This window comes from Strigops habroptila, chromosome 2 (assembly GCF_004027225.2).
Source record: "Strigops habroptila isolate Jane chromosome 2, bStrHab1.2.pri, whole genome shotgun sequence".
Classification (NCBI taxonomy): domain Eukaryota; kingdom Metazoa; phylum Chordata; class Aves; order Psittaciformes; family Psittacidae; genus Strigops; species Strigops habroptila.
This window is the reverse complement of record NC_044278.2, coordinates 99,147,911-99,163,128: the sequence shown is the minus strand read 5'-3', so window position 1 is coordinate 99,163,128 and position 15,218 is coordinate 99,147,911. Positions and strand designations below refer to the sequence as shown.

The window sequence follows — 15,218 nt, the reverse complement described above, 5'->3', positions numbered from 1 at the left end:
TCAGCCCTGATCTGAGTTTGTTTAGCATTATAACATAATCCTCAGAGGTGCTAACAATTCATCCACTCCAAGTGAGTGTATTCTGTATATACCTGAAAGGGAGGGTAACTGCCCCCATTAAAGATCCTTGTTAAGTTAACCTGCACTTCACCTGCACTTTTTTTAAGTCTGTCATGAAGTATACCTTTATGTGTTCCTTTTGCATATTTTTTAAACAATTTTAAATTGTGAACATCATGGGTTTCATGAGTTCGTATCTTGAAAGAATAGTTATTCTGAACTCAGAGTATTCACTTATTCTTTTATATCCCTCTATATTTTAATATGCCCTAGTTTAACTTTGAAAGAGCATCAGTTTCAAAATAGTCACCCGTGTGTTCTGTATGAAGTGGACTGGATTTCTGTCTGAAGGTCCTGCGCAAAGTGCATTGGCACACATACAGTCTGCTTTGGCTGTTAAAGAGTTATTATGGTACAATGTTTGCACAATTTAGGTATTAATTTTTAAAATATAGTATATTAGCACTGTTCGGCCAGAGTAGAAGCTCTTCGAAAAATAGTGTGTAATTTTTACTGGCACTGCCTGTGGTAGCCAAAGACATCTCTCTTGTAAGACTGCTATGCAAAGGTAAATGAGCCAATAATACACCTGAACTAATGCAGTTATATCTACCATTTTACCAACAGATGTCTGTGCCCATGCTTTGCTGGGGCTGTACAGTGCAGGGTGGCTCAGCAACTTGCCAAAGTTCCCAAGCAATTTAGTGGAAGAAATAGGAAGAGAAGCTGCAAATCCTTACTCTCCTCTCCTCCACCGTATTTTTTCTTTTAAGGCCTGGATAGGTGCAAGATACCTGAAATTCCACTCACCTGAGTGAATTGTTTGTAGGTACATGCAATGCTGCTCACATTCTTCATCAAATAAGCCAGTTCTGCCAAAGCTGGGAATATTTTGAATATATGACTATATTTTGGTCAGAAATCTTTCTTTTATAACCATTGCTCTCTGAAGTTGTGGACATTATTATTGGAGATTTCCGACTTTGAAATATTCCTATTTATTGGTCATAGACTTATATATTCACCAAACTACAGGATATATTTTTTCTGACAGTAGAAATTCAAGAAGGCTGTTACATTTTCACTTCCATAAAAGCCATAGTGTTTTCTAAGATTTTTTTTTCTGATGAATATCCCCTCAAAAGTGTTAATAGTAAGGTAAATAGTAAAATAAATTATTTTCAACGGATAATTTAGCTAAAGCATTGTACTTGCTTCCATCAAAGTCAGAGATGAAATGGAGGCTGAAATTTGCCTTGTGCTCTTATGTTTCTTTACACAGAAAACTCCTAGATGTGTGCCCATAGCAATCTGTACATAATTCTTGGAAAAAGACAGTGTGAGAGAAATAGTAACACTGTCTGTTCTCTTTCTTCTTTTATTTTCATTACAACGCAAGAGCACCTTTTGTTCCAGATGAACCTTACAATAGAATTAAGCATTACATTTTTCAGAGGGAAGGGAAGACGTATTTTATTTTCAACTTTGTAGAAAAGCTTATTTGTTTTGAAATACAATGCAGATTATTATTTTTTCCTTCTGCCCTCTAGTAATTCAGATCAAAGGTGCTCCTTTGGGGAAATTACAGGGAGTTTACAGTGATGATATCTATCTATCTCAGTCCTTAGGTAGGATATTTTCATCTGCAATTCTCAGAGCTTCAGCCTTTGACCTCTGGCTGCATCGATGAGTGGTGATGTGACAGTGACAGAATATTTTGCTAGATTTTGAATGATTCCTGGAGTTCACAACTTCTGTCCTTAGCAATAAAATATAATATGACTGAGGTTCTCTTCCCCATGCCACAGCTTTTCTTGTAGAAAGTGTCACTGAATAATTTTTTCACAGAGCCCTAAGGGGAAAAATCCCATTTTCAATTACTGTTAGACTGTTACTCCTATTAATGATATTCCATTATTAATTTGTATTTACTGAGTAATAGGACTCAAAGATCTATAATTCAGAGCAGTTTTTTCTTATAAGCAGTTTCTCATAAGCAGTTTCTCATAAGCAGTTGTTTCTGATAAAAATCAAGAAGTCAAATATGTTCATTTTTGGGCATTTTACAGTTTCTTGATATTAAAGTGCTTTCCTAGGAAACACTAAGGAAAATACCATTTTGGAAATTGCATTATTTCTTTACCCTTAAAAATTTCTAACTATCTAATAATTTCAGTCTCTCACCCTTGCAGTCTGATGATGCTGCTGTATATACCTCTGTAATCAGAGCTTAAAACAAGATGACCCTTAAGCATAATTTTCTTTTTCCCAGGAGGACATACAGAAGGAAAAAAAAAAAGTGGAAAGTTCTGAATTTAATTGAATTTCTTTTTTTCTTTTTTCCCCCTCAGTTTTCTGTTATACGCTTGGAAAAAAAAAAATCAAAAAGAGATGGGGTTCTGAACATCAACATTGATGGGGAAATTATAAAAATCTAAATCTCAAAATATAGGTAATCTTTGATGAGATACACAAAGCATCTTTCTCTGTCTGCTCCAACTACAATCCTTCCCCAGCAGTAAAGCCCAGTTTTCTGTTCACATCTTCAGTTTCCAGACCAGAACAATTTTTTTCTTGCAGGCTAGGTTCAAGATTGGGAAACTAGGATTTACTGTGGTAGCTGTTTTCCTAAATGATAGGAAAGTGTTAATGTGTCTATGCTAGGCAACGGTAAAAACAGGTAGATTGAGCCACCCTGTACTATTGCGTCCAAAACTAGAGTCTTTAAATCCATGGTTGGTAGTTCTCAGGTGGTTCAGAAAGATAGTAAAATACATGGAATTATTATTAAAATTTTGATGAGGGGAGATGTTAGGGTTTGGCAAGAAATCCTGTAGATTCATGCTAAATTTTCAAGAACTTTTGTTACATACAGTTCTGGCTACCCCAATTTGAAGACAGAACTGGAGCAAGACAGGCACAGAAATGGGTTGCTGCAATGACTAAAAAATGGCAAGCCTGCCACTTCAAAGCAGTTTGGTTTGTTTAATAGAGTAATAAAGAAAGACCAAGAGGGCTGATTTATTCTGTAAGTACATGGAAGGGGAAAACACAAGAGAGGGAGAAGACCTAATGCTAAAGGACAATGCTGACACAAGAAGAAATAGATACAAGGTAGACAGGAATTAAATTCATACTGAAAATCAGAATATTTCTCTCCTTTAGAATAGGAAAGGTCTGGAACATCCTTCCAAGTTACATACCCAGGTAGACATTTCATTAATTTATTAATAGGTTATTTGATGTGAGTGTCTGCAATAAAAAAGACTAAATTCATAGACCCACAGAAATCTGTGTAAGCCTCCATTCCTAATGCATGTCTTTCAGAAACTCATGCAATATTGCTTAGGAACTCAGGTAGTTCCCTTTTTAGTTTGTTTTATTGTTTGTTTTTCCAGTTAGGAAACTGCATTGTATCACAGGGTTGAAATGTGTGCAGCCATTCACCCATTGGACCTCACTGTGCCATTAGCTGCAAGATAAATTTCTGGGTTATTTGACATCTTTTACACTTGTGACTGCCAGCTACACTGGTCGAGTGACTGCTTTGCTTTCTGTGTAGTGAAGAAAGAAAACACTTTAAACACTGTGCAGCCTTCTGTCTTGTTTCCTATATCAGTTGTGTGACCCTCCTTTAAACTTATTTCTGCAAATGTGGGTACAAGACTTTAATCTTTCTGGTCTATAGTGGCAGGATAGTTCTCAATGCCTGTTTGCTATTCTAGGGTATTGCATTGAAAGTTAATGTGGAGGAAGTTTTCCTTTCTGGCTCCATAAATCCTTTTCTGTCTCACTGTCTTCCTGAACGAATCTCCTCTCCAGTGAGCAGCGCTTGTGCTTAGGCAGGAGCATCAACCTTCCACCTGGCTGTATTCAAAATAAATAAAATAAAAGACATTTTTCTACCTTTTAATTTAACTAGGCAATGCAAAGAATGTTCTTGCTTCATTTTACAGTTGCCCATGAATCTTTGTATCAGTTTTATATGCAACCATATATTACCAGCAAAGATTTTATATTATACTGTATATAACATTATTTGTTAGTATTTGATCAAGAATCAATTCCCAGCTCCTAACTGGACACTGTACTTTCCAATATCCTAATATGTAGCTCATAGTAGATACCTTTCTGTGGTTAAAAAATTGTAAGATCTCTCATTGAACCATCTTCTGTGCCATCCATGTTGTTGTCCACAGTCAGTTTCATATAAAATGAGTTTAGATCAAAACATTGTTCTACTAACACAAATACCTTGAAAAAAATACATGGAAGCCATTTTAACATAGATGTCTATCAGCTATACCTGTCATCCTGTCAAAACCAGATAAGCTTGCTTGACAAGACTCTCATTGCAGTGACTGGCATTAATGAAATTTTTGCTTCCAAGTCTTTGTTGACAAAACTGTGGATTTACCATTTTGTTATTTTGCATAGGATTAATGTTACAGTAATTCATCTGTAGTTCCCTAGATCATTTCTTCTATCTTTTTTAAGTATTTGAACTACACTGGCAGAGCTCCAGTCCTTTGGGATTTCCCATTTTTCTATATTTCATCATAACCAGGTGAAATTTGTGAAATCTACCAAGTTGCTAATTTTTTGTTACTGATTAGCTTTGCCTAGCAAAGCAATATCAAATACTGAGCAATTCCTTAACTGCATATAGGAGTTCCACTTTTAAGATGTCAGCATCTGTTATTATTAGAAACAACAAAAATGTTGCTATTTGTCATGTAGACACTCCATAAATGCCCAATTGTCTGAACACAATAATAAATAAGTTACACTTCACTCCTAAATATGAAAAATAAATATTTAGGGAGTAGTCCATCCTACTTTTTAATAAATTTAATGTGATAAAAATGGCACCGGTATCCATAGTGATATATGTAAAATGATGTATACACATAACCATTTTTAGGTATGATTTTAATCTATAAGCGTTCAGTGTGTCTCTGAATCAATAATGTCTATGCAACAGTAGTATCTTTCTACTACAGTGCTGTTCCTCCTCTCTTCCCACCCCCGGTTTCATGAAGCAAATTATGATTGTTAATACGTAAACATCCTCAACTGATGCTACTCTTTAGGTTGCTAGCAGAAGTCTGGAGACATACATATTTGACAGCAGACCTGTACATTACAGCTTCTTTTAATACCACCACACTTTGTGTTCTTTATCTGAAATATGCATTTACACATTATTTTTAGGTCATAAACCAGCTATGTATTGTTATTATTTGGGTATTATGAACATGTAATTTCTAAACCAAAAAAATTTTCTTAATGTATTGGGAAGCTGTGCTTGTGAAACTTTGTGTTACCTGAATGCATTTTGCTCAGAAACCTAAATGTGAGATATTTAAGCACACTGTACCTCCCTGGTGCTTACTGACTTACGGCAAATTACAGCAAAGTTCTTTTGTTGATAAAACAGGTCTGGTTTGGCATTCCTTTGTTGTTTCCTGGTTTTGTTTTCTTCTTGTGTGTTTGTTGGTTTGGGTTTTTTTGGTTGTTTTTTTTTTTTTTAACAGGTGATTATCCAGCTCCTCGCGCTGTTCTAACTGGTCACGACCATGAAGTTGTCTGTGTGTCAGTCTGTGCAGAGCTGGGACTTGTTATCAGTGGTGCTAAAGGTCAGAAATGTTTTTATGATTGAAGTCTTAAAATTTTTAGAGCCTTTTTTGTGGTACTTCTCAGTCTTCCCTCAAACCACATATGCTTTAATTACTCAAAGTCTCCTCTGCTAAAGATGTGTTGTATTTCTGGGGGAATCTGCAGTAGGTTACTTTCAATGTTATTACTTACTATCCGGACTTACTAGGTTTAGACACAAATTAGGTTCCTTCCAACTATCAGCCTGTGCTACTATTCCCCCCAGATCTGGAAAAGTAGTCAATAAAAATTTACACAATAATTCATACTGATGTCCATTAATTTAAAAAAAAAAATCCAAAAACAACCCTTTTGATAGAGACCTATATGTAGGAAAAGGCCAGCTCCAAATTCTCCACCCTGATGTTAATAGAATGGCAGTTTGTAGGACTGACCTCAGTCTCCCTGGCAAGGGAATCAGGGTTAATTTACTTGGGTTTTGATCTGTGGACAGCACTTCATCCAGTAGGGGTTTTTGTGGTGGATTCCAAATAATGAGGAATCTGCAGGTTCTGTTAAACTTTCTTCACCATCTCTTCAGACTTTCTCAACCATCTCTTCAGACTTTCTCAACCATCTCTTCAGACTTTCTCCCTGATACTTATCTATGGAGTCCAGAGTATCCAACAATTGCTAATACAAATGTTCAAAATGCCTTTCCATACCTGCAGCATTCTTCTGTATAGCAGGTAATCAATGTAAATGAAGCACTTGCCTCAATGAGTATTTGCTTCATCTTTCCTTATTCTGTTTCTCCTTCATTTGTTCCATTTTGCTTGTTCCGCCTGCTTTCTCCTTTTCCCCTTAATTCCATGTGCACTTTTCTAGTCCCACTGCCCTCTCTCGTTCAGCTTTTTTTCTTAATTTGGCAAACTTCATGTCTTTTTCTTTTTTCCTTTCCTATTTGCCTCTCCATCCTCTTCCTTCTCTTTTCCTTTCTTTTGTGCTACATTATCTCTTCTCCCTTAGTTACATTTACTTTCTTTACATTACTCTTGTCCTCACTTAAGGTTCTTCTTCATTATATATCTTCCCATCTTATTTCCACTCCACTCCTACATCCATATCCGGCTACTTGCTTTCTCTGCAGTGATGCCAGTTTTATTCATCGCCATGGATATCTTTGTACTCCTTTTTAAAAAGTTTGCTGTTTCTGAAGCTAAGACAGATGTGATGCTTGTTCTGCCTGGTTTTGCTCACAACCTGAGCTCCTGGGTTATCATCTTTTATACTGCCTCGGAGCTCAACATTTAATTTCAAAGCTGAGTGTAAAACTATTGAGTAAAGGCATTTTTAACAGGAAATCCTAATGGGTCATTAACTCTTGTAATAACATACTATGTAACAGTCATAGGCAAAGTCAAGTAATTCATGAAAAAAGTGTACAGTGAAGCTGAACCTAAAGTTTTTTCTTGCAGTACTGCTATCTCTTATCTTTTAAGACAGCTTTACATACTCTTACTGCTGGAATCTGTATTCTTTTATCTTCTGCTTCATTAAGTATGTAATGTTTTGGTAATTTTTATGATTTTAGAGGTAAAGGCTGCTGGAGGACCAAATTACATCAATTCCAGAATGTTTGTAATTGATCAAGAGAAATGGAGGCCCTGTCTGTCCTGAGTTACTCTTCTCATGTTCATCCTTTTCAAACTCTAGCCCATGTATAAATGCAGAGAGAAAATCACTTTTTTATTGCTAGTTTCTAGAAGACGACTGCTTTAAGGCTTCAGTTTCTGTCCTTTCCAGTCCCTTTCCAGTTTCTTTGATTGCATTTCATGGCATGGTTGCTTTGCTGTCCTGCCTCAGTGCTGCCTGTGCTCCCTCATGGGGAGGCTATCCCACCGGAGCTGGCTGCAGCACTGTCATAACATGCTCAGTCAGCACTTGAGAATCTGCAGAGGCAGGGAAACAACACGTATAAGACTCCTCTAAGAAAACTCCTGTGTATCAGGTTGATGCTTGCATGTTCTTATCCAACAACTCCAAAAAAGAGCAGTCAGTCTGTATGTCTTTACAGAGCATCCTAAATCATATTTTCTTTGTGGCTTTTCGTGTCTGTGACCACTTAGCTATGAAGGTATGACATTTTTCTTTTGAAAAATCTGAAATGGTAATTATTCTAATGGCGGAGGCATCACTTATAACATTCTGGCACTTCAGTATTTCCAAAGCTGAAACTCAGCTATATGAGAAAATAAATTAATTGCATCGCAGTCGTATCCCATAGGCCCAGTCAGGCTTGAGGTCTCTCTGCATAAGGTTTTATGCAAACACAGACAAAAACCTGAATAAGAGGGCTTACACATAAATTCACTGATGCTGTGATTCATTCTACTTGGGCAAACCCAACTGCTGTGTGAATTTCAGAGAAGTTAGAAAGGCTTAGCATGAGGTGGCTGAGTCTGCCACTATGAATTTACTTTCAGGGTCATGAGCCAGTTGTATAAGGAAGAGATTACTGTGCTGTCCAGGAGTATCTTGTGATTCATAAAAACAAACATTTAGTATTTACCATGACTCTTTACATTTATCACAGAAGAGACTCTTTTTTCTTAGTAGAAATACAGATCTCACTTTCAAAAGAGCTTTCTTCGTAGATCTTGAAATGGAAGTAGCCTAGTTTTGCATGTATATTAAATGTATATTTTAGTTTTCGTAGGGTTTTTTTTTCTTTCATCAGAAGTAATAAAAAGACGCTAAAATCTCTCATGAAAATCCCTCTGGAGTAGTGCAGTTACAGTGTGATCTCCTAAGAGCTCTTACAGTCCAAATATTGTAGTAACTCTTGGCTGTAAGAAAACTCCCATTGTTAAAACAATTCAGAACTGAAATCTATGCATATAGTGTATCATTGGTGGAGAGGACCTACAGGAACTGCCATTGTCTATAGGAGAAATATGCAGTGATACAATTTTATGCCCTCTGGGAGTTGCTCCTACTAATCACAGGTAGGGCCCCATCTGTTTAATGTGAATGGGCAGACTAAAGAGTTCATGTTGTTGCAGGAAAACAGTAAGACTGAGGCTTCTGAATGCTTGAAAGAGGAAAGAATATTTTAGAAGATAGATTAATGAAAACTTCTACCAGTTTGAGTAAACAATAAATTACCACTTTTAGGAATGTTATGTCTATTTTCTTAGTATGCTAGCTCTTGCATTTCCTTTTCAGTTGCATATTTTAAATTCTTTCAGCAAACATTGCATCTAATGTGATATAAATGTGTATTATGCATTGCCTTTGTGCACAGCATATACAGTTTGTATAAGCAGCGAATGTATGATCTATTATGTTTTCATATACAGAAGGTCCTTGTCTGGTACACACAATTACTGGAGATTTGCTGAGAGCCCTGGAAGGAACAGAAAACTGCTTGTATCCTCGCTTAATTTCAGTATCTAGTGAAGGTCACTGCATCATCTACTATGAACGAGGACGGTTCAGCAATTTCAGCATTAATGGCAAACTCTTAGCTCAGATGGAGATCAATGATTCAACCAGGGTAAATCTTAATGCAAACAAATATTTGTTGTGTTTCGCATTTATTTCTTAAAATAAATTGAATTTATGTGCCATGTGATTTAAAGGAAATCACATATGGAAAATTGCCACCTCCTGGTTAAGTCCTATTCAAACACAGATCATCTCGTCTCCATCTCCAAATGCAAAAATGTGCTTGAACTTTTCCAGAATAAGTAAGAACAAATTGTTCATGGTCCCACATGATTCCTGGAATTTTTGTTTGCAATTAAATTTCAGTGTCTTTAAAACAAAATGGTTTGAAAAGTGTCCGTTCTTCATTTATTAGCCAAGACATGAATTTTTGCTTTCAGGGCTCTGCTCTGTCACTAGCACTTCCAGCAGCATTCGGAATGCAGATCACTGTTCTGCTTTAGGTGTTAGTGATGGCACTGAGTGTTGTAGGGCAAACATTGAAATGTTATGTATGTGCTGAACTCAAGTCTTGACAGATTCAGTTAAATACCTTTTGGTCGTGTATCATGTTTATAATGACACAATTGTTTTACTTTTTGATTGAGGAGAAAGAGGAGTGGGAGCCTTTTTCTTCAAATTTAAAGTGGGCAGAGCAAACTAGATGCTTGTAAGTTGATTAATTTTTTGTAATATTGACCTGTTTCCATAAAAGCTAACTGTGCAATTGGATTTTGCCTTTTCCTCCTGAAGGCCATCCTCCTGAGCAGCGATGGGCAGAACTTGGTGACAGGGGGAGACAATGGTGTAGTGGAAGTATGGCAGGCCTGTGACTTCAAGCAGCTCTATATTTACCCTGGCTGTGATGCTGGCATAAGAGCTATGGATCTGTCTCATGATCAGAGGTGAGTTTGTTCTTAATATTTGTATGTAAATGGTAAAATTTTACGAATTACACATCTCCATGAATTTTCAGGTATGAATTTATGGTATGCAGTCGTTAACAGGTACAAAATCGTTACCCTTGTTGGTATCTTCTTGATTTATCTATCTGACTGCATTTTTTCTGATCCTTGAGTTTCATAGCACAAGCACTTAACATTACGGTGAGGTTTTACATCATTGAAGTCAGTAAGCCAGAGACTCAGCTAGCAAAATATGAGTAAAATTATATTTGAGAACACAGGAATAGTCAGACTGGATTAGAGTGCAGTAGTGCCTATTAACCAATGCCTTAATCAGTTCCAAAATTTTGTGTACATTTCTGATTTTCAGCTATGTAAAGCTTGAGAATTTCTTGGGGTTGCATCTAGACTATAATGTGCAATATTATCAGTGGATCTATGCACCAGAAGTGAGTGTGGTCCTTTCCTTTGGCCTGCATCCATGAAGATGCAGAGTACAAGCCTAGATTTTTGCAGTCACTACTGCATCGCTAAAATGGATACTGTAAATATAAAAGATATATGAAACTGGTCCCTCAGTCTTTTATTGTAATGTGATAATGTAAGTCTATATGTTGCATTTATGCAGGGTTGTGAGTGGATTCGCTGTTTGTGTCATGCACAAGTCTTGTATTTCTTATTAATATACAAACTCATGACATGCAAAGAATTCACAGGATATTAGAAACATCATACAGCATTCATTTCAGTTTATTTTTCTTATATGTTTCAGCATTCCTGTGCTATGTACCCATTTTGTAAAGCAACAAAACCACCTAGTCTAATTGAAACTAACTTACTGAAAGAGGCCTATTCACTCTGGAACTTTGCCAATTTATGCATACACTACTGTGCTCTGTTTGAAGAGTTTCATTTACACTGCAAAAAACTTCAGCTAGCTTTTTTTCTTTATCCCTTATTGTAATACCAGTCTGGGAAGCCCCAGCTGTGCAAAGTGCTTTAAAAGTACCTGCTTAGCTTTAGTCACATAATTAAGCAGAGAATGGCTATTGTATGGTTTGATAGAAGTGGTTATAGATATCTAATCCAATTTTAAATCTCAGCTACCAGAATTAAAGGATATGTGATAACTGGAAAATCACGTCAACTATTGCCACCGAAGCAACGTAAGTATGGGGCTACTTTTCAATATGAAACTCTTTAGGAGTACCAAGGTGTGATCAGTTTATGATTAAGGGATCAGTTCAGTTGTCTTCACAGAGGCATCTCATTCTTTCTGGGAGGCCCTAGGATATCCAGTTGATCCCAGCTGCAGCTTCAAATGCAGAGCATTCCACAGGTCCTGTGTCCCAGCTGCCAGCCAGCATAGGCATGTCAGTCATCCTGGAACACCTCCGGTGGCACAAGGTGCCTAAAATATCCAGCTCAGTTCTAAAACATCTGAATGAAAGTGTTTTGGTATAGGTGTCTTTATGTGAGTACGAGAATATGCTTCTGTAAGAACCATGGCAATTTACTTGCTAGAGACTGTGAAGTCTAGAGGACAATTAAGGTCACCCTAAAGTACATGCCTATTGACCTGTATTGGTCTCAGGCTGCATTGAAGGTACTGGTTAGGGCCTAATTCGATGGCCTAACCATAGTGTGTTAGTACTGTTTGAGATACCTTGGAGGTCTGAGGTACATACCTAGTGTAGCACATATGGCAAATGACCTAGTAGAGACCTATACCTTTCTATAGAGGCACCTGGAGGCAAGGCAGGACAGGATATGTGAGAGCATCTCAGATGGCATGATGCTTTTACTTATGTGACAGCAACTGAATGAACCTCTAGATCAAACAAAGAGTGCAGGAGACCTGCATGGATGAGCAAGGAGCTTCTGGCAAAACTCAAGTGGAAGAAGGAAGTTTATGTAGTGTGGAAGAAGAGACAGGCCACTTGGGAGGAGTATAGGAATGTGCTCAGAGTATGCAGGGAGGCCAAGGAAGCTAGGGAAGGCTAAGGTCCATTCAGAACTGAATCTGGCAAGGGATGTCAAGGGCAAGAAGGGCTTCCTTGAGTACACCAGTAGTAAAAGGAAGACACGGGAAAATGTGGGCCCGCTGCTGAATGGAGTGTGTGCCCTGGTGATGAAGTATACAGAGAAGGCAGAGTTACTGAGTGCTTTCTTTGCTTCAGTCTTTATTTCTAAGGCCAGCCCTCAGTAATCTCAGAACTTGGAGGCAAAAAAGTTTATAGAAAGGCAGACTTTCCCTTGGTCAAGAGGATCAAGTTAGAGATCACCTAGGCAAACTTGACACCCGCGAATCCATGGGCCCAATGGGATGCACCCACAAGTGCTGAGGGAGCTGGCAGACGTTATTGCTAAGCCACTCTCCACCATCTTTGAAATGCCATGGAAAACAGGATAGGTCCCTGAGGACTAGAGGAAAGGCAGTCCTCAAAAAGGGCAAGAAGGAGGACAATGGGAACTACAGTCAGCATCACCTTCTGGAAGGGTGATGGAACGGCTCATCCTGGATGTCATCTTTAAGCATGTGGAGGAAAAGAAGATCATCAGGAGTAGTCAACATGGATTCGGCGAGGGAGAAATCGTACTTGACCAATTTGGTAGCCTTCTATGGTGGAATGACTGACGGGGAATGTAGAAATTTGGCTTATATGTCAACATCTAAATGTAGCGTCTCCATTGCAAACTGAATCCCACCTATGAATTTAATCTTCAGACAGTGTTGTGAAAAGGGCCTCATTCTTTTAGCTTTTTTACTGTTTATACTAAGCCATTGCTTGAGAAGGTAAAAAAGTATTAACAGGACCATCTTTTCCATCTTTTTCAGAACTCTGATTACTGGCATGGCTTCTGGCAGCATCGTAGCTTTTAATATAGATTTTAACCGGTGGCATTATGAACATCAGAACAGATACTAAAGCAGAATGAAGAACTGAAAGCCCAGGTAAAGCTGAGAGCACAAGTGCTGCAATGAAAGGTGTAGTCTCTGGTGGAAAACCACGTCTGCATTGACCTCCGTTGTACATTCCATTACACCCAGCAATAGCTGTACATTGTAGTCAGCAACCATTTTACTTTGTGTGTTTTTTCACAACTGAACACCAGCTGCTGAAAAGCAAGCTTGTATCATGTAAATTATATGAATTAGGAGATGTTTTGGTAATTATTTCATATATCTTTGTTTATTGAGAAAAGGTAGGAGGATGCGCCACAAGAGACTTTTGAAAATTCTGGGGAACCTTGATTCCAGTTATTTCAATATTTAGGCTTTGAACCTAACATGCATCCCATCTCCAGCCTCTTTTCCAGCTGAGATAAAAAAATACGTTTGATACTTTGTACATCAGATGCACATCTTAACTTTAAAGGGATACTTTTGTAAAAGTAAAACCTTGTATAAAGAACAAAACTGTTTCTTAATTTTATTGTGGAGTTACAACTTGCATGTACTTTAAACCTGATGTCTTGAAGGAACAGGTGCATTTACACAAATCGAACTGGAGATCTGCCTAAGGGTACAGCTTGTGTTAAAGGGTTGAATTTGGGCGCAAACAGTAATTTTGACATTTCCACCAACACTTTTTGTGTTTTTTACTTTTTGAATCTAAACTTTACCCCTCTTAAGTGGAGTTCTGCTCATGAAGCATTTGGATAAAAAGCCATCATTTGCCATATTTATACTTTATACAACAGAAATTAAATTCCTCCCTTTAAAATTCAAAGACTAGACAGAAAGGGAGCAAAGAGGGAAGTTCAGTTTAATGCTTTGCAATGCTTGATGACTCCCAATACAGGCAAAGTACTATACTTCTGGATTATTAACAAATCATGGGCAAGAAAGCCCCCAGTGATTTTTTCCCTTATTTTTCCTCTGAGCAGCTTGGTTTATTTGACAGCCTTAGCTTGATTGTAAAGGTGATTGAGGTTATTCTTTTCAGTTCTTCTGAAAATCTCACCTGAAGCTACTCAGACTAAGGCACTTCATGTTTTACAATACCGTAATGATAACTATCGGAATAATTTTCTGCACATTACTGATCAAATTACACACCCAGGGGTATATACACTTTAATTCATGTTTCTTCTTTGTATATTTGGTGACTGTATTGTCATAGATGTACATATTGTGTCGGTAGGGCTATGAGGCATGTAACAGGAATGTAATTTTCTCAGAATTTACACTCACTTGCAGTCATTTATTTAAAAAGATAATGGATTCTTTGTATTGGCACTTTGCACCGAAACATATCATTATTTATTGATGTGATTACTTATTTGTTATCCACCTTGTATTAGTAAGTTTAGCACTGAATTTCCTTCTTCATTGTTGTTTGTATTTATCAGATTCTGAAATCATGGGGATCAGTGTAATGATTTAAGTTATTCATCACCCGTCTGTAAGCAATATCTTGAGTTTGTAGCTTAGAATTGGGAGACTATTGAACATCTGGAAGACAAGTTCATTTCATCTTGAGATCATGGTGAAATATTTTGGATATATAAATTCCTTAAGCTATTGTAACCATGTTTTATTGCAAAGATGTAAAATATGCCAGATGTGTGTGAGTTGGAAATCAAAAAGAAAAATAAAATATGCAAAGAATTCAGTAATTGTTTTTCATTTCAATGAACTTTTTGTCAAAACATCCACATTATCATTAGAAACAGACAATTATTTTAAGAAATCCTTCTTATATCATATGTATATGCCAAAAATTATGCATGCCTGGGTGGTTGTATTTCCTGGGGTCTCAGGAGATAAAACAGAGGTTACAGAGTGTGTTTTGCAACTCTTTTCATTGTCAGTACATGAAGAGAAGCTACTAAAAACACTTTGAGCAGCAGAAGTGAAAAATCATGCCTGTAAGGGATATTTTGGATCCTTGTGAACAGGCGATAATCTTGTATAATAGACCTCTCAGAAAGCAAAGATCTGATGAAAGCCATTTTGGGTATCTTTCAATGTCTAATAAAATGGAATTAACTTCGTCTTACTTGGGGCATTGGAAGTTAGATATCTACACTCCCTGCATAGCAGAACAAAACAGGTGAGATAAATTACCTTCTGGAAGTGCTGAGGTCCCTAAAAATGTTATAGCAAGTAAGTGGAGATAGATAGTTATCTAAATGTCACATGTCTAATTTAAGGTAGCA

General features: G+C 37.2%; 1 protein-coding gene across 7 annotated transcripts in view; it reads left to right on the top strand.

Moving 5' to 3' along the window:
• NBEA (neurobeachin) overlaps positions 1–14,671 on the top strand; it is a 508,722-nt gene extending 494,051 nt beyond the window's left edge. For all 7 annotated transcript variants that reach the window (XM_030475974.1, XM_030475972.1, XM_030475969.1 and 4 more), the window contains 4 exons: positions 5,598–5,699; positions 9,021–9,217; positions 9,901–10,052; positions 12,892–14,671. In XM_030475974.1, the coding sequence (XP_030331834.1) occupies positions 5,598–5,699; positions 9,021–9,217; positions 9,901–10,052; positions 12,892–12,982 (542 nt within the window). In that variant the 3' untranslated portion in view covers positions 12,983–14,671. The remainder of the gene's footprint in view (positions 1–5,597; positions 5,700–9,020; positions 9,218–9,900; positions 10,053–12,891) is intronic.
• Positions 14,672–15,218: the final 547 nt, after the last annotated feature.